The sequence below is a fragment of the Hipposideros armiger genome, unplaced genomic scaffold (genome assembly GCF_001890085.2).
Source record: "Hipposideros armiger isolate ML-2016 unplaced genomic scaffold, ASM189008v1 scaffold_224, whole genome shotgun sequence".
NCBI lineage: Eukaryota > Metazoa > Chordata > Mammalia > Chiroptera > Hipposideridae > Hipposideros > Hipposideros armiger.
In genome coordinates, this window is record NW_017731574.1 from 1855700 (window position 1) to 1882005 (window position 26306).

General features: G+C 45.6%; 1 protein-coding gene across 5 annotated transcripts in view; it reads left to right on the top strand.

The window, feature by feature from the left end:
• The window catches only part of ANKRD11 (ankyrin repeat domain 11), a 223199-nt gene that overhangs the window by 159696 nt on the left and 37197 nt on the right, over window positions 1-26306 (top strand). For 4 of the 5 annotated variants that reach the window (XM_019654488.1, XM_019654491.1, XM_019654492.1 and 1 more), the window contains exon 3: window positions 17252-17399. In XM_019654488.1, coding sequence (XP_019510033.1) covers window positions 17313-17399 — 87 coding nt within the window. In that variant the 5' untranslated portion in view covers window positions 17252-17312. The remainder of the gene's footprint in view (window positions 1-17251; window positions 17400-26306) is intronic. The other variant, XM_019654489.1, reaches the window with a different exon arrangement.

Here is a 26306-nt window from a genome sequence, read left to right on the forward strand (position 1 = left end):
CACTCCTTGGCTTGTGGTGGCATCACTCTGGTCTTTCTCACCTCTTCACTTAGCTGCCTCCTCTTTCCTAATCTCCCCCTGCCTTCTCTTATAAGGACACTTGTGTTGGATTTAGAGTCTTTTCAGATAATTCAGGATGATCTCAGCTAAAGATCCTTAATTTAGTTATGTCTGCCAGGCCTTTTCCCAAATAAGGTCACCTTCACAGGTTCTGCTTAGATACATATATCTTTTCAGCTGAAGGCTACCATTCAACCCATTACTAATGCTTTCTTGAGATAAATTTGTGTTTTTTCCTTTCTCTCTTTTTAAATTTAGATGTAATCTAGTCATGAATAAAATGCACAGGTTTTAAGTATACAGTTTGCGTGTAAGTGTATATACCCATATGTAACTCCCACTCCCTTTAAGATACAGATCATTTCCGAGAGCCCCTTTGCAGTCAGCTCTCCCTCCCTGTTGAGGGTTTAGTGTCTGTCACTGTGGTGTAGCGTTGCCTATCTGGGCCTTCATCTAAGCAGAATTGCACTGTATGCAGAATGCACACATCTGTCTGTGTCTGGGCTTTCCCTTGGCTTTTCTCTCTGGGATTCATTCCTGCTGATGAGTGTACAGTAGTTCATTCTTCTTATTGCTGAGTCATCTCCCATGGTATGATCACTGCACAGCTGTCTCATCTGTTGATGTGTTGATGGACATTTGGGGTGTTTGCAGTGTATGGCTATTAAGCATAAAGCTTCTTTCCTCCCAAAGGAAGTAGGGCATTTGGGTATCTGTATTTTAAATATACTCTCTCAGTTAATGCCCTCTTAATAAGGAAAAATAACTTAATTTCTCCAAACACTTTGCTGTCTCATCTAGGGGAAACTTTTTACTTGGTTTTGCAAAAGTGAGCAGTCATGGACTGAGGTTTTTGTTACGTCAGGCTGTGTTACATCGGTGCATTTGTTGCACCCTGAGATGATGATATCCTGTTCCAGGAAAGGCTGGAATAACCAGGAGCCCTGCCTGCAGTTGTCCTAAGGAAACAGGAGACTCCTGTTGCATCACAGGACTCGATACACTCCTGTGCAACATAGCCACTCCCACCTGCCATGCTGTTGGCAGCCAGAGGCAGCAGGCTGTGGCCGCCTCTGTGAGCAGTCTCTATGGCAGTCCAGCTTGTCAGCCTGTTTGCCCTAAATGTTCAGCCAAGTTCATGCCAAGCCCTGTTCTGGTGAGGTGGTGCAGGGCAAGCCTGGAAGTGTCACAACATTACCAGCCACCCCCACTTCTGCACCTCCTGTTTTCACAAAGGCTAACTCAGTTTTATCCTTTTTTAACTAGGAGAAAATGAAGGAAACATTCTTGCTGACCATCATCACAAACAGGTTTTTAGACTGGGATATTTTGTCCAAAGTTATTCAAGTCTGGTGTTTGTGAGACCTGTAGTTAAAAGAATACCGGGTCAGGGGAAGAATGTCAAATTGTCCATAGTTGTGTATGAACGGTTACCCAGAATGTTATTTTATTCGTGTTGAAAGGTTAAGCATTAGGAGCCACTAGACACTGCATCTCTTCTCGATTTTTACACTACCGAGTCTGATGAGACTCCAGGGCACAGGCCAGACGATGGTGACTTTGAGGGGAAAGGAGGTGGCTTATGGGTTCATTTCTGGAGGATTCAGTTGTTACTAATTTGGCTTGTTTGGCTCCAAGCATCCACTTAGCAAACCTTGCAGTTAGAAGAGCGAAACTGGTGTTTTACCTGGCTGATTATCTAAATGTAAGGAAAGCAAAGACGTTAGTTTTTGTGGTAGCCTTTTTTTCCAAAGGTCTTTTGTTTTAGAAAACCAAAGAGTATTGTGAATACAGTATTTCCAATACAGATAGGTCTTTTTCAAACTGATGTTCTATGTTCTAGTTTGGCATTACGTCACCATTTGTCAATCCCCATCCTCCATTTCTCCCCCCCACCTCCAGCTCCCCACCCCCGCCCCTCCCGCCATAGTAAACAGATGGTTATCCTAGGGAACATTGCTGTTTGATAATGAGGGAAGGTCACACAGGGTGCAGCCCTCAGAGCAGCACATGGACAGGGTGAGTGCCTGGGTAGTACCTGGCATGGACAGATGGATGTGCAGGGCTTCAGGGGAGAGGTATGTTGTTGCAGGGCTGTAGATGTGCCCTGGATGCCTCTGGGGGCTTCACCCTTGCTGCATATCCTGTCTGCTAGACAGGCCTCAGTGTCCTGTGGTGGACATGGTGAAGTGATGTGGCAACATTGATGTACCAGGAGGCCACTCTGATGGCCTCACTTTGTGTCCCACATGCGACAGTGAGCTTGAGAAGGCAAGACCCTTGCACTCAGCATGTGTACCTCGCAGGCTGGGGTTGGACGCAGGTCCAGGTTTAATTTGTGGGCTGAGAACAAAGGGAGGAGGATACGTCATTATTTTGGCTCCAATGATTCGAGTCGCACCTGTGTGACTCTGGCTAGTGTTCCGTACCACACGTTCTGGGTCACCCTGAATCTGATCACTTGCCCTCCTAGCCTTGGTCAAAGGTTGAGCTATAATCTTTCTTCTAATATACTCTAAGTCAATATATAACTACTAAAAGGAAGAAATGCATGCCAACTGGAACCACTGTCTGCACTCAGGGGAGCACAGCCGCCCATGCAGAGCAGATGACTAACTGAGGGACGCAGGTGGCCAGGCAGCCACACATACCAGTAAGATTGTGTGGGCCCAGTAAGTTGATGTTTTTTTTCCCCCCCTCAAATCAGTTTTGGCAAAGGTGGAGGGGACTGGGTGCCCCCTGTGCTCTTGGTGAGGACACGTATGGGGCAGCCTTTCTGCCGACCACTTCACCATATTGTGCAGATGTGTACCTTAACTGCCTACTCATTTCTACCAAGAGGTTGGTGCAGGAATGTGGGCTTGTAAATGGGGGATGGCGACATGGATGAGGTGGCAAGGCAGGAATGCCACTATGGCGGGTGGGGCTGCAGGACAGGACACAAGGAGTCCCGGGTTTTCTGAAATGCCCACGTGTTCAGAGCTGCCTGTGTCTGCACACTGGGTCAAGGCAAAAGAGGGAGGAGACATTCACATTATCTCTGTTGTTAGAACATACGTTATGTAGTAGAAGAATTAAAAATACTGAGCTCTGTGAGTGTCTCACAGCTGCCTAGTGAGACCTAGTGCCTGTGGCACTTATTGTATCTGATCACGTGGGATAAGGAATCTGAGCCTCCAGTTCTGTCTCCTTGAAACATTTAATAGGAGTGCTCTGCTTAGTGTCTCTACCCCGTAGTCTGTTTTGTTTTGGCATTTGAATTTGCAGTTGTTTTCTAATGGGAAGATGCTCTTTGATATCCAAAATGTTATTCTTGTACAAAATCCTTTTATCATCTCTCCTTTCGTTTGTCCAGCTATAGAGTCACCCTGGGGGTGGCATGAGAGTACTGATAATTGCACAGAGTGGGATGAACTGCAGGGACATGTCAGTCATACCCCAAGAAGGACCTGCTTTCAGCAGAAAGCTTCCCTCCTCCATTCCTTAGAAGGCACCTCGTGTCTCGTGGAAGTTCTGGTTTCCCATGAGTATTGCAGAGGTGATGGTTTTTACTTGAACCTTGTAGGAAAGTGTGAGGAATTGTGGGCAATATTAGCATTTTGCACTCGGGCCTGGTGATCAGTCTTTAAGGGTATGTGTTTTGGGTACTCTTGTGTGTGCTTCTTCAGCAAATGTTTCTTGAGCAGGCACCTACTCCCTGCCAGGCTGTTTCACGCTCTGATGAAGGTAGTGAATAAACCCCAGCCCTTGCCTTGCTTGGCCTTGGGCCTTTACCACCCCTTAAGACAATGGTTTTGAGTCCACAGCTCCCTTGGCTGCATGGTCACATGGGGAGCCGAAAGCCCATCAATAAAATAAGTTAAAGCTTTTTCAAACCAACTGGCAGGAAAAGTGTCTAAATCAAGTTTTCTGTGATGTCAGCCATCACTTCTTAATTTAGAAACTTATAAAAGCTCTACCTAAGAGTGTCATCAGACCAATTGAAGCATGTCCCATGGTAGCATCCTGCCACCAGATGCTGCATGCCTGTTCACCACCCTCTGGAAGCGTGGGCCTGGAGAAAACTCAGCAGTGCTCCTTGGGTGAAACAACAAAACCAACATGAGAACAGCAGCTTCAAGGCCTCTCAATAGCATTGGAGACTTGCTCCTGCTCTATAGGCCTAAGACTAAGGTTTACGTGGAGGGTTATCTCACCTCTAAGCCTGTGTATGCATGGGGCTGCACACCAAGGCCATATCACCTGCTGTCCTGTCTCAGGGTACTGAGGTGGCACAGAGCTTTTAGGGGGTGGTGTGGCAGGTGGGGTAGTGAGGGGGCTGGTACACTATGTACCAGGTACAGGGCCTGGGGGGAAGAGAGAGCCAATCTCATCCAAAGCTCAAGAGTGGCAGAGACCCCCTAATGCAAAGGCCTCATGTGTCAATAGTTGTGCAGGAAATGGCAACCACCTTCGGGTCTTGCATGTTACATACACCTGTGGAAACACCCAAATGGAGACGGAATGTCCCATCTGTTCCTCAACCTCCCACCCCCGACTTCTAGCACCATGGGAAACATTTCTACAGTGTGCTGTCATGGCGCCACCATGGTCCATCTGTTCTCCTGCTGGGCTACAGTTGAGCTGTTGGCAGGTTTTGTATAAGTCTGTGGATGTGACGTGGCATTGGTGGTCTGTGCATGCATGTCAGTTGGAGTAAGTCTAGAATGGCACCTGCAGTGAAGCATGGGCAGAGCCTGTGCCCACTGCTTTTTACTCCCAGATCAGGTCCTAGCCTGCCGGCCTGGTCACTTCTCCCAGGAACCCCACAGCATGCTGAGTGCCCAGCTGCCAGCCTGGGTGGCACGTCTTGTCACTTTGGGTCAGCTGTGGCTCTTCGTTAGCCTGCAGTTGGAAGTGGCAGGACCTCACCCTTTTGGGGGGAGTAAAGTGATGAGAGGAGATGGCTCCTCAGAGAAGGACAGGACATACAGGGTGGAAACCAAGGTGTACTTAAGGAGAACTCCAGACAGCAAAGTGTTTTTTCAAGAGAAACATTTAGAACATCACAATCAGTGGTTTCCGTCCTTAGCCGCACCCTTCTGGGCTTGACAGATGCCTAGTGAAGGGTCATTGATTGAGCACTTGCCCTAAGTTCTTAATATGAGAAGGGTTCATTTCCATACTTATAGATTGAAAAGCTTATTATAGATGTATCTGACTACATACCCAGGATTATTAACCAGTTAGACCAGTGTTTCTGAAATGCTCTGACAGCTCCCATCGCAAGAAAAACCATCTAGGTCTCTGCCCTAAACATGCTATACACACACACTGGAGACATGTTCACAAAATAACTCTTCTTTCATGAGAGGGTGTATGTCATGACCCCTGATATTTTCTGTTCTGTGTTATTTCACTTTTTAAATAATGGTTGTTCAACATGCTAAAATGATTTCTGGGATTGACCCTGGTTTGGGAAACACCCAGCAGGTGATCTGCGCCTGTATAGCATAGTTCCCAAATTGCTGTTTAGCTTCCTTATCTCTACTTTGGTGAATGTCTTTTCATGTCTTTCGTCCATTTTCTAATTGGGTTGTTTACTGTAGTTTTGATTGTTTATTCTACGTACAAGTCCTTTGTCTGAGTTGTGATTTGCAGATGTTTTCTGCTCCGCTGCAGTTTGTCTTTTCACCCTGTAAACTAGGTCTTGCACAGACTAAAGTTTTTAATTTTGCTGAGATAATGATTTTTTGCTCTGTGGATTGTACTTTTGGTGTCACATCTAAGAACTCTTTCTCTAGCCCTAGATCTTGAAGATTTTATCCCACTTTATTTTTTCCCTAAAATTTTTATAGGTTTTCTTAGATTTTTACCTAAGCATTTCATTTTCATTTAGAACAATTGTAAATGGTATTGTGTTTCTATATGTTCACTACCAGTTTATTAGAAATAAAGTCGATTTTTGTGTGTTGATATGCAGCCCTGCTGAACTCATTATTTCTAGAGGTTTTTGGCAGATATCTTGCAATTTCTACATAGACAATCATGTCATCATCAAATACAGTGGGTCCGCTACTTCTGTGGGTTCCAAATCTGCAGATTTAATTAACTGCAAATTGAAAATATTTTTTTTTAAATGTTATGTTGCTGACGTCTACTATGTAGTTAGGCCTATGGTAGTTGCTGCGGCTGTACTGAACATGTACAGATTTTTTTTCTTGTCGTTATTCCCTAAACAATACAGTATAAAAGCTATTTATATAGCGTTTACATTGCATTAGGTAATGTAATCTAGAGGCGATTTAAAGTATACAGGAGGATGTGCGTAGGTTATGTGCAAATACTCTACACCCTTTTATATAAGGGACTTGAGTATCTATGGATTTTGGTGTCCATGGTGGGGGAATCCTGCAACCAGTTACCCCATGGTATCAAGGGAGCACTGTAGAAAGTTTTATTAGGGCCGGCCGAGTGGCGTGATGGTTAAGAACTAGCTTGGGACGCCAGAGGGCCCCGGTTCGGATCCCACATATGAGGGCCAGTGACACTGCCCTCCACAGCTAAGATGCTGAACAACAGCTCAACCTGGAGCTGGGCTGCCGTGAGTCGCTGGCGACGGGCATAGGCTGCAGCCCCTGTGGCAGTGGGTTGCCATGGGCTACCGTGTGTAGCCAGCAGCCAGCGTGAGCGGCCAGCAGCCGCAGTGAGCGGCCGTCCAGAAGCCGGCGACTGATCTGCCTCACCCGGGAAGAGCGCAATGATGGTGCCAACTTGGGCCAGTGAAGCAACGTCCTCCACAACTAGACTGAAGAACAAAATGACAGCAACTTGTCTGTTCTCCTTCCCCAATTCCCCAGCGCTGTTCCCATCCCCCCAATTCCTCAATTAAAAAAATAAATAAAAGGCTCCTTTAAAAAAAAAAAAAAGAAAGAAAGTTTTATTATTTTATTTCTTCCTTCCCAATCTGTATTGTATGCCTTTTATTTCTTTTTCTTGCCTATGGCTGTGGCCAGTACTTCCAGTGTGATGCCCAATAGCAGTGCCGGGAGGGGACATCCTTGCGGTGTGCCTGATCTTGGGGAGAAAGCATTCAGTTTTTCACTATTAAGAATGACTCTGGCTACATGCTACTCGAGATGTTCCTTATCACACTGAGGATATTGCTTTGTACACCTATTGTGCTGAGAGTTTTTATCATGAGTGTTGAATTTCGTTAAATATTTTTTCTGCATCAATTGTTATGATTATGTAATTTTTCTCCTTTAAACTATTAATATGGTAGATTGCATTGATTAATTTTTGAATGTTGAACCAACCTTGCATATTCTGTATTTGTTACCAAAAACATAGCTATATCCATGTCTCTCTAGTTGCCTTCTCTACTTGATGAGAAGGTCATTGTGGAGGTCACTACAAAGTAATAGATTTTCCCTCCTTCGTCCTGCTTTGCAGTGTAGATATATGCTGCATCAGCTGAGCATCCACCTAGTGGGTGGGTTTTGTGTCCCAGGACCTCTCTAGGTTGTGTCGTAGTAAATTGCCCTGTGCCCACCTTTCCCTGTCCTTGTCCATGCATCTTGGGGCAGATCTAGCAGTGGGACGGCTGGGTTGTAGGGTGATGTGTACATGATATTTCAGGGTACTCCACAACCCCTTTCTTGAGGCTGTCCTCTTCTGCATTCCCAGCAGAAATGCACAACGTGCCTGGGTCCTCCTTCTAATCTTTCTCTCCACTTGTGTTTTTGTCTCCTCTTGGTCACCACTGCCAGTTTATTTCTACATGGATCAGCCTTAGAGGATGTCCCAGACTAACCCCTTCTCTATTCAGTGCTCCATGGCTATTATTTGTAGTTACTTGGTTGTGTGCCTTTCAGGACTATACCTACATTTCTCTGTCTTCGTTCATCACATTTAGTCTGTATCTTAGTTCCTCCAGCGTAGACAGGTGTTTTTCTTACTCTGCTTTATCAGCCCCTTTACCTCCCACATTCTGAGAGCTATGTATTTACCTTTAATTTATCAGGGTTTTCATTTTTCATTCTGTTCTGCAACTACAGTGGCTTCTGCATAGGTTAAGTTCACTTAAAGCATTGGGAAGCCTTGAGCTGCTATTCCATTGTGTCTGCATAACTACAGTTCTCAATAGGATCACTTAGGGTGCTGGGGCCACTTAAGGGTGAGCAGTTGGTCAGCAAGGTCAGATAACCAACCTAAAGTCCTGCCAGAGTATATACAGTATACCATGTTTTGAACATATACAGATTTTTAAATTTTATTTATTGTGAAATGTAACGTAACACCCCAAAGTCCACACAAAGTCAAAATGTACATTCACTTATCACAAAGAACATGTGTGTAATGTGTGTAACCCTTCACTTAGAAACTTCCTCTGGTCAGCCTCTCAGTCATGGTGCCCCAGCCCCCACTGTTCTCCAGACTTCCACGACAATCACGTCCTTACTTTTGTTATAGTCTTATCACATAAGCATGCATTCCTAAACACTGTAGTTTAGTGTTTATGGTTTTTTTTCCCCTCAATTATTTGTGAAACTCATTCAGTTTGTGTATTGTCACTGCTTTATAGTATTCCATGTCACTATCACAGTATAATACAACCAATGTGGGCCTCTTACAAATATTGCTGGAGTGCACATTCTTGTGTCTGTCCTGGTGCATTTGTCCTTGCATTTCTTTTGAATGTGTGCCCAGAATGGAACTGCTGGATTGCAGGATATGTATATGTTCAATCTGAGTAGATAGTGCCAGACTTGTTGCATCGGTTCACACCCATTAGAATGTATCAGCTTCCTTTGTTGTACATCTTCCCTGATACCCGAACTTGTATTTTGATTTTTGTTTGCATTTCCTTGATTGTTAAAGAAGCTGATAACTTTTTATCTACTAATGGCCTTGTGGGTTTCCTCTTTTGTGCCTAGGTCTCGTGTCCATTTGTATGTTGGTTGGTTTGTGTATTGGTCTTTTTTTTTTATTGATTTGTAGAAGCTCTTTATATATATTTTTGGATAAGAGCTGTTGGTTAGGTATGTGTGTAGGAAATATTCTCTTCACTTTTGTGGGAAGATGACCTTTAATGAACAAAACTTATTACTTTCAAAGTGTCTGAATTTCAGAACTTTTCATTTATAGTTAGTGTTTCTAGTTTAAACGATCTTTCTTTACCTTGAAGTTGTGAAGCAGTTCTTCTGTATTGTTGTCTAGTAGCTTAATTGCTCTGCCTTTTACATTTAGATCTGTAATCTGTCTGGAATTGATTTCTGGGTATGGAGTAAGGTGGGAATCATGTCGTGTTTTTCCATATGGGTGTCCATTGTCCCAGAACCTCTAATGGGCAAAATTGGCTTTCCTTTTCTGGTGCCTCTGTGGTCATAAGTTAGTGTCCACTTGTGGGTACCAGATTCTTTCTGGCTCTGCTCTGTTGGTCAGCACTGTGCCAGCATCATGGTATTTTAACATTGTTGCTTCAGCTTTTAAATAACTTTGACTTTACTTTTTAGGTTCTTTCTTTTCAATTTTAAGTTTATTTGCTTGAGTTTTTAAAAAGACTTTTCCCCCTACGAGAATTTGGGCTTCTGCACAGTAGTCATTTTATACTTTTACATCACTGTTCTCCTGGTTTGGGTTCATTATTTCCTGGTAGCAAGTCTTTTCCTGCCCTTGTGCTGCAGAGGTTCCCAGACTTCTTGGGCTTGAGGATTAGTGAGTACCCCATAGGACTTTTGTTATGTGGGTCACAACTTTCAAACTATTGTATTAAAACATTGTCTTTAAAAGTACAACAAAATTTTTAAATATTTAGTTCATTAAAAAATAATAAACTATTACATATAATTTTTATTGAAAAGTAACTATTTTACAAAAGAAATAACAAAAATTTAGTGGAAAAGTGTCACTGTTTTATGTATCTGCAAATCTCTTAATATCTGGCTTAAATAACAGACAGCTAGATACTGCTGCCTGTGTCTGCACTCCATCTATTGCATTCTACTGTTTTGTTTAAAGTTTATGGGAAAAATCCAGCCTCTTACAGCCACGTAAGAGGAAAAAGGAGACCTTGGAAGCCATTCTCACGTGATCGTGGATTCTACTTTGACAGGAGTTGCAGCACAGGCTCTTTTGAAAACTCTGTTGGTTCTGTGTTGGTGTTCTGTGCATGTTTTCCTGTGTGTGGTTTTGTAATATCCCATATTTGGTCATTTGGAAAATGTTGACTTACTGAGTTATGCATATCTTCCAAATGTTGACATGTTTCATTACACATTATTTAACCGTTTTTATATCACCACTGGTTTCATTAAAATGTCTTTAAGCATTGGGATACTGTCAAGCTAATGGAGGTAGATACAAGTTTCCCAAAATTTAGATTTTACTTGAAAGCTCCAATTTTATTATTGGCCACAAACATGTTAATTTTCCTTGAAGTGATAGGTTCAGTTTGTTCATTTTTGAGAAAGTAACTGCCAGATACCCAGTTCTTAATAATAATAGTTTGTCTGAAAGAGTTTTTCAAGTAAGATTGTATTCCATGAAAATGCAGTCAGTTTAGCTAGCAATTCACATACTTGCCAGAAGCCTTTCTTCAGATAAGTGTTGTGCTTTGATATGCAGCAGAAATGCTTTACACATACTTCCATCCTGTCACAGAATATCGGAAGGACAAAGATGCAAGTTTTGAAGTTCAATAAAATCTGTCAATTTTGCTGCTTTATCAAGGAGAGTTGTAGGTGACACTGGCTTGGTTTTTTCCTCTAAGGGTCTTGCCTTCTTCCCGGAACTGTGCCATCTGCACCTTGGGACAGGCAGGTAGCTCTTGGTATTATTACAAAAACAGTGTTGGCCTCACAGGCCCCCTGTAGGGATCCAGGCATCTTCAGGGCCCAGAGACAACACCGAGAACCCCTACACTGGAGGGGAGCCAGGGTAGGAAATGCCTCAGAGCCTTGGGCTGTCCATTCTGCCCACCCTTATGGAGTAAAGATGGAGGAAAGTCATCTGCACACAAGGGCTGCAATCTGGGTATGGCCAAGATCTGTAAAACTTGTTTATGAACACGGAAATTCTGATTTTGTGCAACTTTTACATGCCACGAAATATTAGTCTTGATTTTTTTTTTTTTACCCCCAAGAATTTAAAATATAAAACCTATTCTTAGCTCTCAGTGCTTACACAAAAGGGGAGACGGCTGGCTTTGGCCTGAGACTATAGTCTGCTGTTCTGGTTGGGGGACAGCATGCTTGAAAATGTCTTCAGTTTGCTCTTACTCTGATTGACACTATGGCTAAATTTGGTATTTCAGTGTGGAAATAATTTTCTTAGGATCAGGATTCCATTGTCATCTGGCATTCATAGAGTTGATGAGAATTCTGATGCAATCAGAATCGCACTCCTTCATGGAGGACCTTGGCGCCGCCATGCCCCCCGCCCCCCCTCCAGGCAGTTCTGGAGGCCAGGTGAGGTTATGGCCCAGTGCATTCTTGTTGTGTGCCCTCAGATTTCTTCCTTTAAACAGCCGTATTCTCAGGTGTTTTCTTTTATTATTTCTTTGGTAATGTCTTTGCCTTTGTATGACGGTGGGTTTTTGGATGGATTCTCCAGAACGTACGTTTTATCTTATTTTAAAATTTCTGATCGTTTTTCCTTACATTTTTCTACTCTACTAAAACCAAGGTTGCTTCTAATCCTTTCTCTTTTGTAGCACCCTGCTTTGTCCCGTGTGTGTATCTCCTGCAGTCTAAGTAGCGTTTCACTACATTCTCTGCACACTCGTTCATATAGTAGTCTTCCTTGCATGCTGCCTGTCCTCTTCCTGTGGTTGCAGCTCACCTGGAAAAGGTGGGGGCAGGTGGGTCTTCCTTGACCACTGGTATGTGTGGCCTGTACACAGGGCGGCCAGGGCTTTTGACCCTGCATCCTCCAGTGTGCCCTCCCTTTCAGAGCTGTCCCAGCCGCTTGGCCCACAGTGCCTTTGGGAACTTGCACAGGCTGTGCCTTTTTCCACTCAGATTCCAGCTCTAATTTATATGAGGCCGGTAAAAATGCCTTTTGAGTCCCCATAGTTTCTTGCTGTTAGCTTGACACTTTAAATGGCAGGAACAGGCTAAAATTCCTAGGTTTTGTCTTGGAGGAGCCATTTTTCATGTGTGCCATGTCTCCTGCCCACATAGAGGGACTTGCAGTGTGATATTGTGTGTAGAGAAGGGAAGACAGTGTGATATTTGGGATGGTCAGCTTAGACAGAGGCCCTGCGTGTGCTTGTTGGGGTGTGGGTGGGGGGCTGGATCTGACAGCATCTCACACACTTGAACACTGTTTGAAGCACCTTTGGGAAGGAACACACCTTGTCATCCTTGTCCAGAAACCTCTTGTTACATTTGTCCTGCCAACCCTTTAAACAGTTGTCTCTCCAAGCCCACAGATGCAGGGTCCCAGGACAGGTGGGAAGAAGATTCTACCAGGTAGACTTCACATGGAGCTTCTGTGGGCTGTGGGACACTTGTGATGTGGACAGGTACAGAGCTGAATGGCCTCTCTCGCCCTGTAGGGCAGGGCGCTGGCTGCAGACAGCTGTTGGTTCCCTCCCGGCTGAGTGGATTTTCCATTGGCCTCTGACACGTGGCTGCGAGATAATTGTCGAATTCCTTGAGCCAGCAAAGTAGGCATCATGCCTTCATTTCAGGGAATGTGACGGCGTCTCTTTAGAAAACTCACCCCACTCCAGACTCTTGAGCGCATTCCCGAATGGCCTCCATGCCCCCAACAGCCTGTGAAGCTGGAACAGCTGCCATTCATTTTGAAGGTGCAGGAATAGGGCCTGAATCCAGCAGTTTGTCCCCATGCAGGAGCTGGTCAGTGGCCAAGGAAGGGCTCAAACAAACTGTGCTGTCCTTGGCCACCTTTTCACTGCTCTGCAGACATTTCCCAGGCGCTCAGTTTCTAGTCTGCGTGTGTCCCAGTGCACCGTGGGGTGTTTTATTCTGACGTGAACTAGAGCGTCCCTGAGTTTATAGTGGATTTCTTCTGATACTGGAAGGGATTTAGGCTACACTTATAGTATATCTGATCAGGGGCAGCCAGGTCACCTCCTCCTGGGAAAAAATGGTCTTCTGGGGGTGAGATTTGGTGGTGACCCATTGGATAGTGGTTAGCTGTGGAGCATGTTGATTAGAAAGCCCCAGAGCCCAGGTTCAGACTGCCTTGGAACTTTCTAGAAGGGAGGACTGCCAGCCATGAAGACTGTCCACTGTGATGGCTTTGGGCAGTCCCAGCCTCTTCCTGGGTTTAACAGTGAATACACAGCATTGAGCATCACAGCAGCCCCCACCCTCAGTATCCACAGAAGATGCAGTATTCCAGAGCCTGGCTCCTGACATGAGGATTAAGCCCTTCTAGGAGACCTCACAGTATTGATGAAACCTCCTAGAAGGAGGCCTGGTGGTATCTGCTTCATCTGCTTCTTTCCCTTGGCTGGCATGGCCACTTCCTGCAGCCAAGGGAGAAGCTGACCAGATGGAAAGGTACGTGCTTGTGTGGAGCCTGAGGGGCTGGTAGCCTCTGGAAGGGTCAAGATGACCAAGAAAATGGAGGAGGACAGAAGTGCATCTGAGTCTTTGTTCTTATCCAGTTTGTCATGATAAAATACAAAGTTAGGGTGGACCAAGGTCCCTTGGCCATGGACTCACCAGATGGGTCCTGTGAGGCATAAGATAGATCGATCCAGTGCATCCAGCTCTCCTTCTAGAAACTCAACTGGAATGTGTCACTGGCAAATCTGAAGTCTGTCTCTCTGTTGTGCACAGCCCTTGTGACCCCCTTTTCAATTACTGCTCCTAAAGAGATGAGTCTAGTGTGCTGGGATATACCAAGCCCTGAGGAAACAGTAGCCGTCATTGTCTTGGTATTCCTAATCAGTGATGAATATTGAGGTGTTTGTAGCAAGTACCATGCCCAAACGCGAGGATCCTGGGAGTGAGGTGCCTAGATGGTCTTGTCTGTCGTGAAGGTGGGCTCAGGAAACACGTTATACAGAAAAACAGTGTTCAGGAAGACATTCCTACCCTCCCTGCAGTGTCCCCAGTCCTTCAGGGTGGGATGGGGATGAAGCTTGAGGACAGCAGCCTTTTCAGGAGTGAGTGAGGCCCATGGGCCAGCACAGGACACACACCAGCTGCCAATATATAATGTCCCTCAGGCTGTCCTGGTGAGGTGTGGGCCTGTCTTCATTCTGTGACAGATCACATGGAATTAGCTGGTCGGTTGTTCACAAAATAAAAATACTGGTGAATGTCTCCTAGTAGCAAGGAGACATTCCTTGCTGGTATGTGGTAGAAGGAGCATGTGCCAGAGTCTGGGTGAAAGGAACTGGACCCCAAGACTTGTACCCTGAGGTTGTAGTGTTTTAATTTTAATACTAACAACGGCAGCCATGACAGGTCACATTGGTTGACTGTTCCCAGTATTTCCTACTTTATGATTGCACAGTACTCAGAAACAACAGCTGTACTTTTGATTGACTAGTTGTGCGCTTTAGCTATACTTTGAGATGTCATCTCCTGGGCCGTGGTGTTTCCCAGCTTTGCATCCACCTCAGAACTCAGCCCAGCTGTAAAGCCTGCTTGTAAAACACCTCACCCTCCAGTCTCGGAGGGTGCTTTGAAAATGGAAGAAATCTTGGATGAGCAAGCTCAGAACTCACGTCACCATTTTCTCTGGCCCTGTAGCTGCTGTGGTTGTTTTTAAAGATAATTAGGCTTTGGAGGTTGGGGGCAGTTCTGGACATATCATAATCTCTTCATGCTGCTGGATAGACATTGCGCTGCCTTTCCCAGGGATGGGGAGTAGGAGTGAGAGAAGGAGGCAGGCCTTTCAGTTGAGGGGCCTCAAAACTCCATTTTAAATAGAGACCACCCAGCAGAGCCAACTCAGGGGCACTGAGTGAAATCAGTTGTTTGAAGAAGGAAGTGGCTGTCCGTGTGCCCTCCTGATCGAGATGCTGTGAGATCAGGGCCCAGGAACTGTGGGTCCGTGCTGTTTTCACGCCTGTGCTGTTCCCAGTGTTTCTTGCACGTTCTCCACAGACTCACATGTGTTCACATTCAGGAACTGGAGGGTTGAATATCCCATGACTACTTTGCTCAGATTTTCCATCATGAGGGCAGGCAGTCAGGATTTTTTAAACATTTAACTTCTGGATAATCTTTAAATTTCTGCTGAAACATTGCCGATGAGTTCCCAGACAGCCGTTGAGTTTCAACAGCTGTCTCTGAATCACTCTGAGATGCCCTTCCTCCAGGCTGATATGTTCCAGTTCTGTAGTGGAAAATTGGAGGAGAATGTAGAACTCATAATTTCGAGGGGAGATAGGAAATGTCATTTCTGGCCTCAGCCATTGGAGCGTGTGGTGGAAATACCCTGCTCACCTGCATTGTGTGCTGGGGAAGAAGTGTCAGGAAGTGAATAAAATTCTTCAGCCTTGTCCCTCTCCCCAAAATAAATTTAGATGTGTTCTTAGGTCAGGTAAGCGCCAAGAGGATACTTTGTGAAATTTTATCAATTAGTATGGGAAAATAAGACAGGATCTCCAGAAGGCATGGTGAAGGGCAGAGTGTGTCTTCGGCACACACGGAGCAGGAAGAGTAGGGAACTTTACAGAATGCTTTTGGACATGTGTTTCAGAAGCCACACTTCATACGTAATAGAGGGTGTTTAATCCCAGGTGAGTTGTAAAAATTACTCAAGCAGAATGGCAAAGCACAAAAGCATGTGACTGTGGGAAAAGGAGATGAAACCATGCACGTGACTTGGTTTATATAAAATATTTTGTAATTCTGACAATGAAACTAACACATGAAAAGGAAGATAGTGGCTTTAGGAAGATGGAATAGATGTACTTTTCTCCTGTTCCTCCTGCCAAGTGATGTGATGTATGGAACAAGCACAGGAGGACTGGGAAGTGGAGAGAGAGAGGCAGCGTGTTTTGTAGGAACATCCATGTCAAGCATGGTCTGGTCAGGTCAGTGTGGCCACAGTAGATATGGAAGGAAGTCAGTTCTTTGCACAGGCCCCAAAGAGAGGTCACTGTGTGCCACACAGGGCCACCAGGGAGTTCAGCGGCAGAAGACAGGAGTGAGAGGAAAGTCTTGGCCAGAATCTTTGTTGGGGTTTCTGTAGGAAGGCAGGCAGGACAGAGTGAGCAGTTTAGGATTGGCTAGTCTGAATAATTCTGCGCACTGTTGAATATAGGGTGGTCTGTACTGCCTAGTTGCTGGGACAGTTTATGTTAGGGGAAATCATTTGCTCGTGTGTGAGTGGGACAGGGCCTGGTTGGTGATTTTGTGTGTAAAAGGCGTACCACCTGAGGAGCTCTTTGCCGTCTTTAAGTAAAGGCTAGTCCTGTGAGGGGCAGTCTCTCCCAGACAGCAGACTTTTTAAGATGTCAAAACGTCATAAAATTAAAAAAAAAAAAGCATACTGAATACGGCATGTATCCTGGGAAACGCGGGGGCTGGGGTCTTAGGCTCATAGTCAGGGTCTGCCTCAGTAGGCAGGAGTTGGGCATCAAAACTGCCTGGACATTCTCTGAGGACTCCCTCAGAGGCATCGCATGGCTGCTTTCTGAACATTTTATTCCGGAGAAGTTGGTGAATTGGGAGTGTTGGTACTTTGTGAAAAGCATACATTCTCACCTGACCTCCTCCTGTCTAGGGGGCAGTGTGGGAGGGGAGCTGCTTTCCCATGTGGTGTGGTGAGTGGTGTTGAGGCCAGGCCAGGCAAAACAGTGGGTGGACAAGATCTGTAGGACCCGAGGGGCAGGCACTGCACCTCAGGTGAGACCTTGCCTATGTGGGAGGGCCACTGCAGAGCATGTGTGGCACCCATCCCTGAAGAGCAGGGCCAGAGCTGCTGGGACCCGGCCTGCAATCTGAGGTGTGGGTACTGGCCACCACTGTTCAGAAGCATGGCCATCACCTTTGTGGGTTGATCATTTCTACAGCCAAGATACGCTTGCCCCACAGTGTCCTCCAATATGTGGTTCCTGCCAGTTGACCACCTGGCGGGTGGATCCTAAGTGGACTCTTTCTGGGCCAGTCGAACAGCTGGTTACGTTTGGTCCAGTCTGTTGCATGAGTTTGAGATTGCCTGGGTTTTGTTTGAGTTCAACAAATCTTAACCTCTATTGTCCTCTCTTTGGAAGCAGACGGTTGATGACGAAGCGATGGCCGTATAAATGAAGATCAAGTGAGGGGAGAAGAACGATGCCCAAGGGTGGGTGTTCTAAAACACCACAGCAAGAAGAATTTTCTCTCAGCAACGACATGGTGGAGAAACAAACGGGGAAAAAGGTAACACCCTGGTCTGGCTCTTCTCCTTCTTTCCTCCTCCTCATTCCTCCTCCTCCTCGTCTTCCCTTCCTCGTCACCCCCTCTCCTCCTCACACTCACCTATCCTCAGCACATCCACCGTGTCTAAACAGGCATAAGGGCTGGGAATGTTGCCATGACCACTCTGGTTGTCTGTTTCTGCAGCAATAATGTCTTTTCTTGGTCCTATCTTTGTTAGGCCTCCCTCTGCAGCCAGCAGTGGAGAAGGTACTGTTGGGTGAGTGGGTGTGGAGAGGAGTGATCTTGCCAAAGAGGTCTTACTTTCTTTTAAGGATGTGTTTATTATTTGGGGCCCAGAGTCAGGCTTTACATAGTAGGTTTATGTTTGAGATAACAACCTCAGTTTGGCCCCACGACCACAGGATTCCTGTCATGGTTTCAGTAAGACTGAATATGACATTTAACTGTCTTTGAGTTATCCTGACTAGTACCACTGCTGGATAATTTAAATTCCAGTTTGGCATGTTCTCAGTATGAATAGGAAAATGGAGTGTAATTGTAAATTCACTGTATTTTATTAATGTGCTGTTAATACTGGGTTCTGGGATGCACACTTCCTGACCTGTGCTCTGGTGAGTGTACTTCCTGACCTGCAGTGTGGGGTGACACTGGGCTCTGGGGAGTGCACTTCCTGACCTGCAGGTTGGTGACACTGGGCTCTGGGGTACACACTGCCCATCCTGCAGTGTGGGGTGACATGGCTCTGGAGAGTGCACTTCCTGTCCTACAGGGTGGGGTAACCCTGGGCTCTGGGGCACATGCTTCCTGTCCTGCAGTGTGAGGCTGCACAGTGAGTGTGGACTTAGAATCACAGAGAGAGGCTCAAGCTCAGGCTCTGCCATGTGCTTCTTTGTGACTATGAGCAAGTCGGTTATCTGCCCTAAGACTCATTTCCTCATTTCTAGAGTAGGAACAAGAGTGTCTCGTGCAATTGTGGTGCGGTGAGGTAACAGTGCTGGCTTGCCCATGGGTGGCACCACCCTGTTCCCATCATCCTTTTTCTTTTTTTTTTTTTTCTCCTTTTTTTTATTTATTGGAGAACAGCCATTGTCATTGGTTACACATTGCTTTCATGCTTTTCATGCTACAGTGGCATAGTTGACTTTTTTAAAGAGGGCGCAGCTCATAGTCCATGCAGGGAACGAACCGGCAACCTTGGTGTTGTCAGCACGACGCTCCAACCAACTGAGCTAACCGGTCAGCTCCCCCACCATCCTTTAATCCTGATGTCTCTTGACGCCTTTCCCTGTCTCCCAGGATGCCCATGTGGCAGGGCATCCACAGTAACCAGTCTGACTCAGGCCTCTGCTCAGGGGTCACCTCTCGCAGCTCCAGGTTACTAGTCCTTCAAGCTGCTTCTCTGTGCCCCCGCCCCAGCTCCTATCTGTCCTGACACTTGGGTATGAACGGAAGCTCGGGACTGCTGTCTGTCCAGTTTCTGCCAGTGCTTCCTGCTGCTGCGTTAGTTCATGCTAGCATCTCTGATGGCATCCTGAATTTGGTGGGATGTGAGGTTAGCATGTTTTTTTTCCTCATGAGAAAATTAGTGAACAGAGCCATGTATCCATTTAGTTTAGGTTAAACGTGAAGCAGTTCATGAACATAGACATTCTTAGGTGCTCATCAGAATGACTAGGAAGGCCTCTGAGACCCTGATGCCTAGGCAGTTGTGTCCACGCACCCTATCCCACTTGCTGTACCCCACAACGCCTCATGCCTCTGCAGGAACAGGTGGGAGCCACAGTGGAGCTGCAGGCAGGCAGAGGCTTAAGCTTGTTCTGAGCATGCGTGGGAGGCACACGCATCTGTGAGGCCTCTGGATAGTCTGGATGCAGCTAGGGATGGATGTGTACTGCTGTATCCTTGAGGAGATGCATCCAGTGGGGCAATGTGCCTTAGGGAGCGTGAGAACTCCCATTCCGGTGGCTAAGAGCCCCAAGTGTTGGGACGCTTTCACACTGAACAGGCCAAACCACCCTTGATAGCGTCTTAGTTCCCTGGTCTTTGTATGGATTTTCCTTGCAAGAGGATTGCATACCTATGGGCGCAGGATGGGGGAGATGCCCACCTGCGCCTTGCTCCTGTGCTGGAGCCCCACCCAGCTGCTTTCTCTGCCTCCAGGCTGTGTCCTCAGGAGCCCCAGACTGCTGTCCCCACTGGCCCAGATCTCCATAAGGTGGAATCGGGGTTGCGCCTGCCCAGAAGGGCTTCCCAACCAAGGCTGACACTGGAGAAGACACACAGTCAGTGCCCTTCTTGGAGATCGCAGCTGCGTAGGCCTTGTGGGCACCCATTCCAGGGGCAGTGGGCAGGCCTGCTTGCCTTCTGATGTGGGGCTCGTTCTGGACTGGTTTGCATTGTTTTCTTTTACTTGAGAAGAGAGACTGCAGTGGACTGAACTGGCTCTGGTGTGACCGATGCAAGCAGCATGTACACATTTGCCACAGGACATGTGTGGATTTGCTTTGTTTTTGTCTCAGTAAGGTAGCTTTGTACTTTTTTATTTTTAAACTACTCAGAATGAAGCCAGACATTTTCCTCATGGAGGGAGACAAATACTAACATTGAAGGAACCAGGTGCTTAGTGCAGACAGGCCCTTCTTTGGGGCCTCCTTTCAGGACTCCGCCCAGGAAGTGCTGTGTCCCCACAGCAGACCACAGAATCCCGGAACGTCCAAACTGGAAGGAGCCTGAAAGGAACCAGAAAGCCCCTTCATGGTTGAGGGTGTTCTGTGCACAGAAACCAAGGACTGCCACAGTGTCTGAGGCCACTCAGTAAGAAATGACCCCCTGACCCCCAGGTTGGGGCCCTCTCACACCAACCCTTCTCCCCATCTCACATAGGTTCGTTCTCCTTGTGCCCATCACACTCCACTCAGAGAGGAGACTGCACAACAGCTTAGGGTTACTCTGAGTTGACGTGGTAGTGAAGTTCATTTTTCTTTCGTGCTAGACAAGTGGTTCTCAGAGTGTGTTCCTGGACCCGCAGCATCAGCATCACCTGGGAACCTTTTAGGACGGCGCCGAGGGTGGGCGCCTGCCCTCTTTTAATGAACCCTTTGGGGACATGGTGAGTGCTCTGGTCTGTGAACTGTACAGGTGCTGTGTTACCACAAACTGTAACATTCAGTGTTCCCTTCAAACTTTTAGAGGAAAACCCCTCAGGGCTGGTCTGTAGACGTTACACTCAGCCTCCTCGCAGGCCCTCTTCTCCCTAGGGGGAGGAGGCCCATCTCCAGAGGTGGCCTTGTCAGCGCGATGAGTAGGGGTGCTGTGACCCTGTGACCTGGCCCCCTTCAACCAAGAGGAGTAATTTCAAAAGTGACCTCATTTTGGAATCTGGAAGGGGTGTGGTTAATGGGGCCTTGACCTGTAGCTGCTTCATCCTGTGGTTTTACAGGCAGTTGTTGGACAAGGCCACAGTACACTGAGTCTGCAGGGCTGTGGGTCCCCATGCTCCTCCTGACCCTGGGGAGCTCTGGGAGCATCTGGTTGCACAAATCCAAAAGAAATCTGCTGAAGAAAGAGCAGAAGGTTATGTCCCGATAATGAAATCAGAGAACGGATGAAGGTGGGCAGAGTTTCCACACATCCCAGGCTCCTGCGGCTGCTGGCTCTTTTCAGGCTTCAGACAGGCTTTCTGGTGGCAACGAAGTCTCTAGTGAAGTCAGGTTGTCGTCATTTCAGGTGGACTCCTGTGGCCTTCGTGACCTGGAGAGCCTTGGCTGTTGGGATTTCTTTCTGCCTGTTTTGTGAGGGCAGAGAGGGAAGTAGAGAAAAACCATAGAGAAAATGAGACCTGCCAAGCTTGGGCACCCTTCTACTCCCAGACCAGTCCTGGAGCTGGAGAGCAGGTTGCATGTCACTTACAGGTTTCTATTCACTCACCCCCAAGGGCTTCCCCAACTGCTGATTCCTGTTGAGCAGCGCCTGCCTGCCTTACACCCTCTCTGCCCCTTATATGATGTGATCCTTCTCTGTAGTATTTACTCCCCTCTGAGGACACACCTGCATTTGCTTGTCTTGTGATCTCTTCCCATCATTAGTAAGCTCTGGGAGGATCCACCTTGTGTTCTCACAGTGCTGTATGCACTGGGCACTCACTAGGCATTATTATGCAAACGATAACACCCTCAGATGATCAAATCAGATTTCACAAGTGAAGGCAGGTCAGGCCTTTGAGAAATAAGAGACACACAGATTGCAAAGGAAGGAGTGAAGCTGTCTTTCCTCCCAGACAACATGATCATCTGTGGAGAAAGCCCTAAGAAATCTACACAAAAGCTCCAAGAACTAAGGAGTGAGTTTAGCAAGGGTGCATAATACACAGCCAGTATGCAAAGTATATTTCTGAATACTATTAATAAACAATTGGTTATTAAAGCTTAGAAATACACTTATAATAGTGTCAAAAATATGGATTATTTAGGGATAAATTTTATGAAAGCTGTGCAAGACCTATACCTGAAAGCTACAAAACATTGCTGAGAGAAATTACGCAGACCTAAACAAATGGAGAGTTATACCATGTTCATTTGTCAGAAAACTCTGAGTATTGTTTAGATACCATCTCTTCCCCCAGTGTAATACCACTTAAAATCCTTGGGCTTTTTGGTAAGAATTGATAAGCTGATTCCAAAGTTCATACAGAAATTCAAAGGACCTAGAATAATCACAGCGTCTTTGAAAAAGAACAAAATTGGAGGACTTAATCTGATTTCAGTTCTTACTATAAAGCTAGAATACTAAGAAAGTGTGATATTTGCCTAGGACAGGCAATCAATGAGTGGAACAGAATAGAGTCCACAGATAGACCTCACACATGTTATGGTCAGTGCTTTTCAACAAAGACGCTGAGGCAGCTCAGTTAGGAAAGGGTAATCTTTTCAACAAATGGAGGTGGAACAATTAGATCGACATATTTATGCTGTTTGTAGTGGTTGATGTAATTTTCATTCCTGTTGGATTCTTTTGCTGTTGGTCATTTATAGATAAGAGTTAGTTAGCCATAGTTAAGTGTGTTAAGTGTACCATGACCATCTTCCAAACAGTTAACTACAGCTTTCTCATCTCCTCTATGTGGAAAGCATGGTGTGATGGCAGATTACAAGCTGGCCTTCTCTTAGCATGTGATGTGTGTGGAGCCGCCTCCTTAAGCTTACTGTGAGGATACATGAGATGACACGGGCCAACCAAGCCAACATCTGGCTGTCCCATGCTAGCTGGTACCACCTGGTATATCAGGGTCTGACAAGGAAGTGGCTAATAAGGTTGAATTTGTTTCAGGTATTCTTTTAGCATTTAGGAAATGAAAACATGTTGTAATGTGTACAGTTGGTTCCTCTTAGGATTCCTGTTTTACTAGTGAGGAAAGCTCAGCCCTGCCCCAGCCCAGCTGCTCAGCAAGTTTCTGAACTCAGATCTGCCCTGAGAGCCGTGCTCCCACTGTGCAGCTCAGGACTGAGCCCCTACTGCACTCCAGGTGCAGGGCAGGTGTTTGCTTTCCCCTGTACAGCTAGTACGGTGAGGAGCTAGGATTTTAAAACTTTGGGGAACTTTTTTAGTGAAATATAAATACACATTATATCTTTTTTATATTTCATTTTTAAAACCTGGGATAATCTCTGTTCAGATCAAAACGTACCAGCATTGCCAGTCAGTCTCCTGGGATCCTTCCTGGGCAGTCTTCAGTGACACTTCTGACCATAGTGACCTCTCTTCTGACACCTGTTACTGTTGATAAGTTTCCACTGTTGGGACTTATATGAGGGGGATCAGTTTTTCAGCATTACATCTGATTTACAGGGTTTTTTTCTTATCAGTTCTCTTCCTCTATTGCTATGTAGTATGAATGTTCAGCGACTTATTTATCCTTCTGTTGATGAACATTTGGGTTCTTTCCAGTTTGGGATATAATAATGACATGAACATATGTATTATATTGGGGTTTTTACACAATGGTAGATATGGTTTAATAGTTTGTCAGAATTTTTGTACCAGTTCTGCAGTCCCAAAAGCTGTGAGAGCTCAGGTTTACCCACATTCTTGCCAACACTTTGTGGTATTGGTTTAATTTTAGTCACACTAGTGGGTGTGTAGTGATATCCTGTGGTTTTATTTGTGTTTTTCTGTTGCCTGCTGGTCATGAAGATGTTCCCCTGTACTATCTTCTAAAAGCTTTCAGTCTGTGATTCATCTGGAATTAATTTTTGGTTTGTAGTATAAGGTAGGGGTCAAGGTTTATTTTCTTCCCTATGGGTGTCCACATGGTCATTGTCACTTAGTGGAAGGACCCTTTTTCTCCTCTGTGGTTCAGCAGAGCCTTTGTCACCAGCCAGGTGGGGTTCCAAATTGTGCTTTTTGTTCTGAACCTTGGGTCCTTGGTCCAGGACCACCTGTTGTGATGACATTTATTTTATAGTTTTGATCTCTGGTAGTTTAATTTGCTGAACTTTGCTGTCTTTCAGAGTTATCTTTGCTATTTTTGACCCTTTGCTTTTCTATATACATTTCAAATAAGCTGGTTGATTTCCACAAAAAGCCTGCTGGGATTTTGATTAGATTGCTTTGAATGTAAAGATCAGTTTGGGGAGAATTGCCATATTAACAATATGAGTTTTCTTATCATGAACATATCCCTCCATTTCTGTCTTCTTTATTTTCTCTCAGTAGTGTTTTGTAATTGTGTAGAGGGCTTGAACATCTTTTGTTAGATTTATTCCTATGTATTTGATGTCTTTTGGTAGTTATGTAAGTGGTATTTTAATATCATTTCCTAATTGTTTATAGTAAATAAAAATCAACTACATTCTGTATCTAGCAACTTCTTTAATTCACACACTAATTTAAATCTTTTAATTGTATATTCCTTTGGATTTTTTCAGATACACAGTCTATCATTTTAAAATGCATACTTTGTTATCCCTCGGGGGTAAAAAAGGGATTGAGCCAAATCTGGCTCCAGAGGGGACTTTATTTTTGTGGCCCAGAAGTGTCATGATGTGATTACTGATGTATTAACACTGTCCTGCTCCTGGAGGTGTCACAGAAGAGTCATCCATGTCATTGCATGTACCAGTATCTTTTTTATTGCTATAGAATATTCCATTTATGCCTACAGTAGAATTAATGTACCCATTTGCCTTTTAATGGGCAGTTGTGGTTTCATTTTTTTACTATTATGAACAAAACTTCTGTGAACATCATTGTGCTACTTTGTGAACATATGCACTCATTTCATTAACTTTGTTAGAAACTCTCAAAGTGGTTGTACCATTTCAGTCCCACTGGCAACACCTCAGAGTTCTATTTTCTCTGCCACATCCTTGTCAACATTTTTTTTTTTTTAAGATTTTTATTGGGGAATTGGGGGGATGGGAACAGAGCTGGGGCATTGGGGGAAGGGGAACAGACAAGTTGCTGTCCTTTTGTTCTTCAGTCTAGTTGTGGAGGATGTTGCTTCACTGCCCCAAGTTGGCACCATCATTACACTTTTCCCGGGGCGAGGCAGATCAGTCGCCGGCTCCTGGACAGCCGCTCACTGCGGCTGCTGGCCGCTCACGCTGGCTGCTGGCTACACACAGTAGCCCATGGCAACCCACTGCCACAGGGGCTGCAGCCTACGCCGTCGCTGGTGACTCACGGCAGCCCAGCTCCAGGTTGAGCTGTTGTTCAGCATCTTAGCTGTGGAGGTCAGTGTCACTGGCCCTCATATGTGGGATTCGAACCAGGGCCCTCTGGCGTCCCAAGCTAGTTCTTAACCATCGTGCCACTCGGCCGGCCCCTTAGCAACATTTTATATTGTCAGTCCTTTTTTATTTTAGCCATTCTGGTGGAAGTATTTAGGTCTCTTTGTGGTTTTTATTTTCATTTTCCTAATGCAGAACACCTTTCCAAATGTTAATTGGCTATATGGATATTTTCTTTTGCAAAGTGCACATTCAGATCTTTTGCTCATTTAAAAAAAAATTTATTTTTCAGTAGATGTGGTGATGATAGGCATCCTTGCCTTGATCCCCTCTCAGGGAATGCCATCTTCTGCACTTGAGCAAGGTATTAGCTGTCGGGTCCTGGGTCCCCTTTGTCAGGGTTTCTTCTTTCCATGCGCTGAGACTTCTGTCAGGATCAGTGTAGAATTTTATCACGGGTCCTTTCTGCAGCTATTGAAATGATCATATGATTTTCTTCATGTGGTGAATTACATTGATTTTTAAAAAAATTTTTTTGCATTCCTGAATACTTTGTTATTGCTATTTTTTGCCTTATCACTTTTATATATCTGTAGATCAGATTGACCAACTGGGCCAGGAGTTTTGTTGATGGGCAAGTTATTATTACAGTTTGGAGTTTTTGCTGATAGGTTCCATTCTTCTCCTAGTGCTGGGGTGGGTAGCAGGTGCAGGTGGTGACAGGCGTGGCTGTGTCCTCACACCCCAGTTGCACTGTGGTATGAGATGGCACTTAAAGCATCTGTGCGGCTCCATCTTCCTAGAGTCCTTCCTCATTCCGGCAGCATTGCCCTTGGCTCAGGTTCTGTCCAGTGGCCCCTCTCTGTGCTCCAGATGCCTTTGGAGCTGGCAGAGATCTCCCTGGTCACTTGAGGGTGTCTCTCATTAACTGTTAAGGTTGGTGGATACCAAGGCTAACTGATGAAGCTGGGGACCACCAGGACCACAGGAGATGGGAATGCAGTGGTGCTTGGTGCTGGCAGGTGGCTCCTCCTGGGAGCATTCCAAGGGCCCTGGGGCTGTGAGTGCAGCATGGGGGGCATGGCTGTGATTGTACCATACTTACCAACAGCTTCCCTGGGGAAAATTCCAGAAAGAAAGTTTGCTGGTGGGGAAGGAAGTGTATGTTTGTAGAAGTACT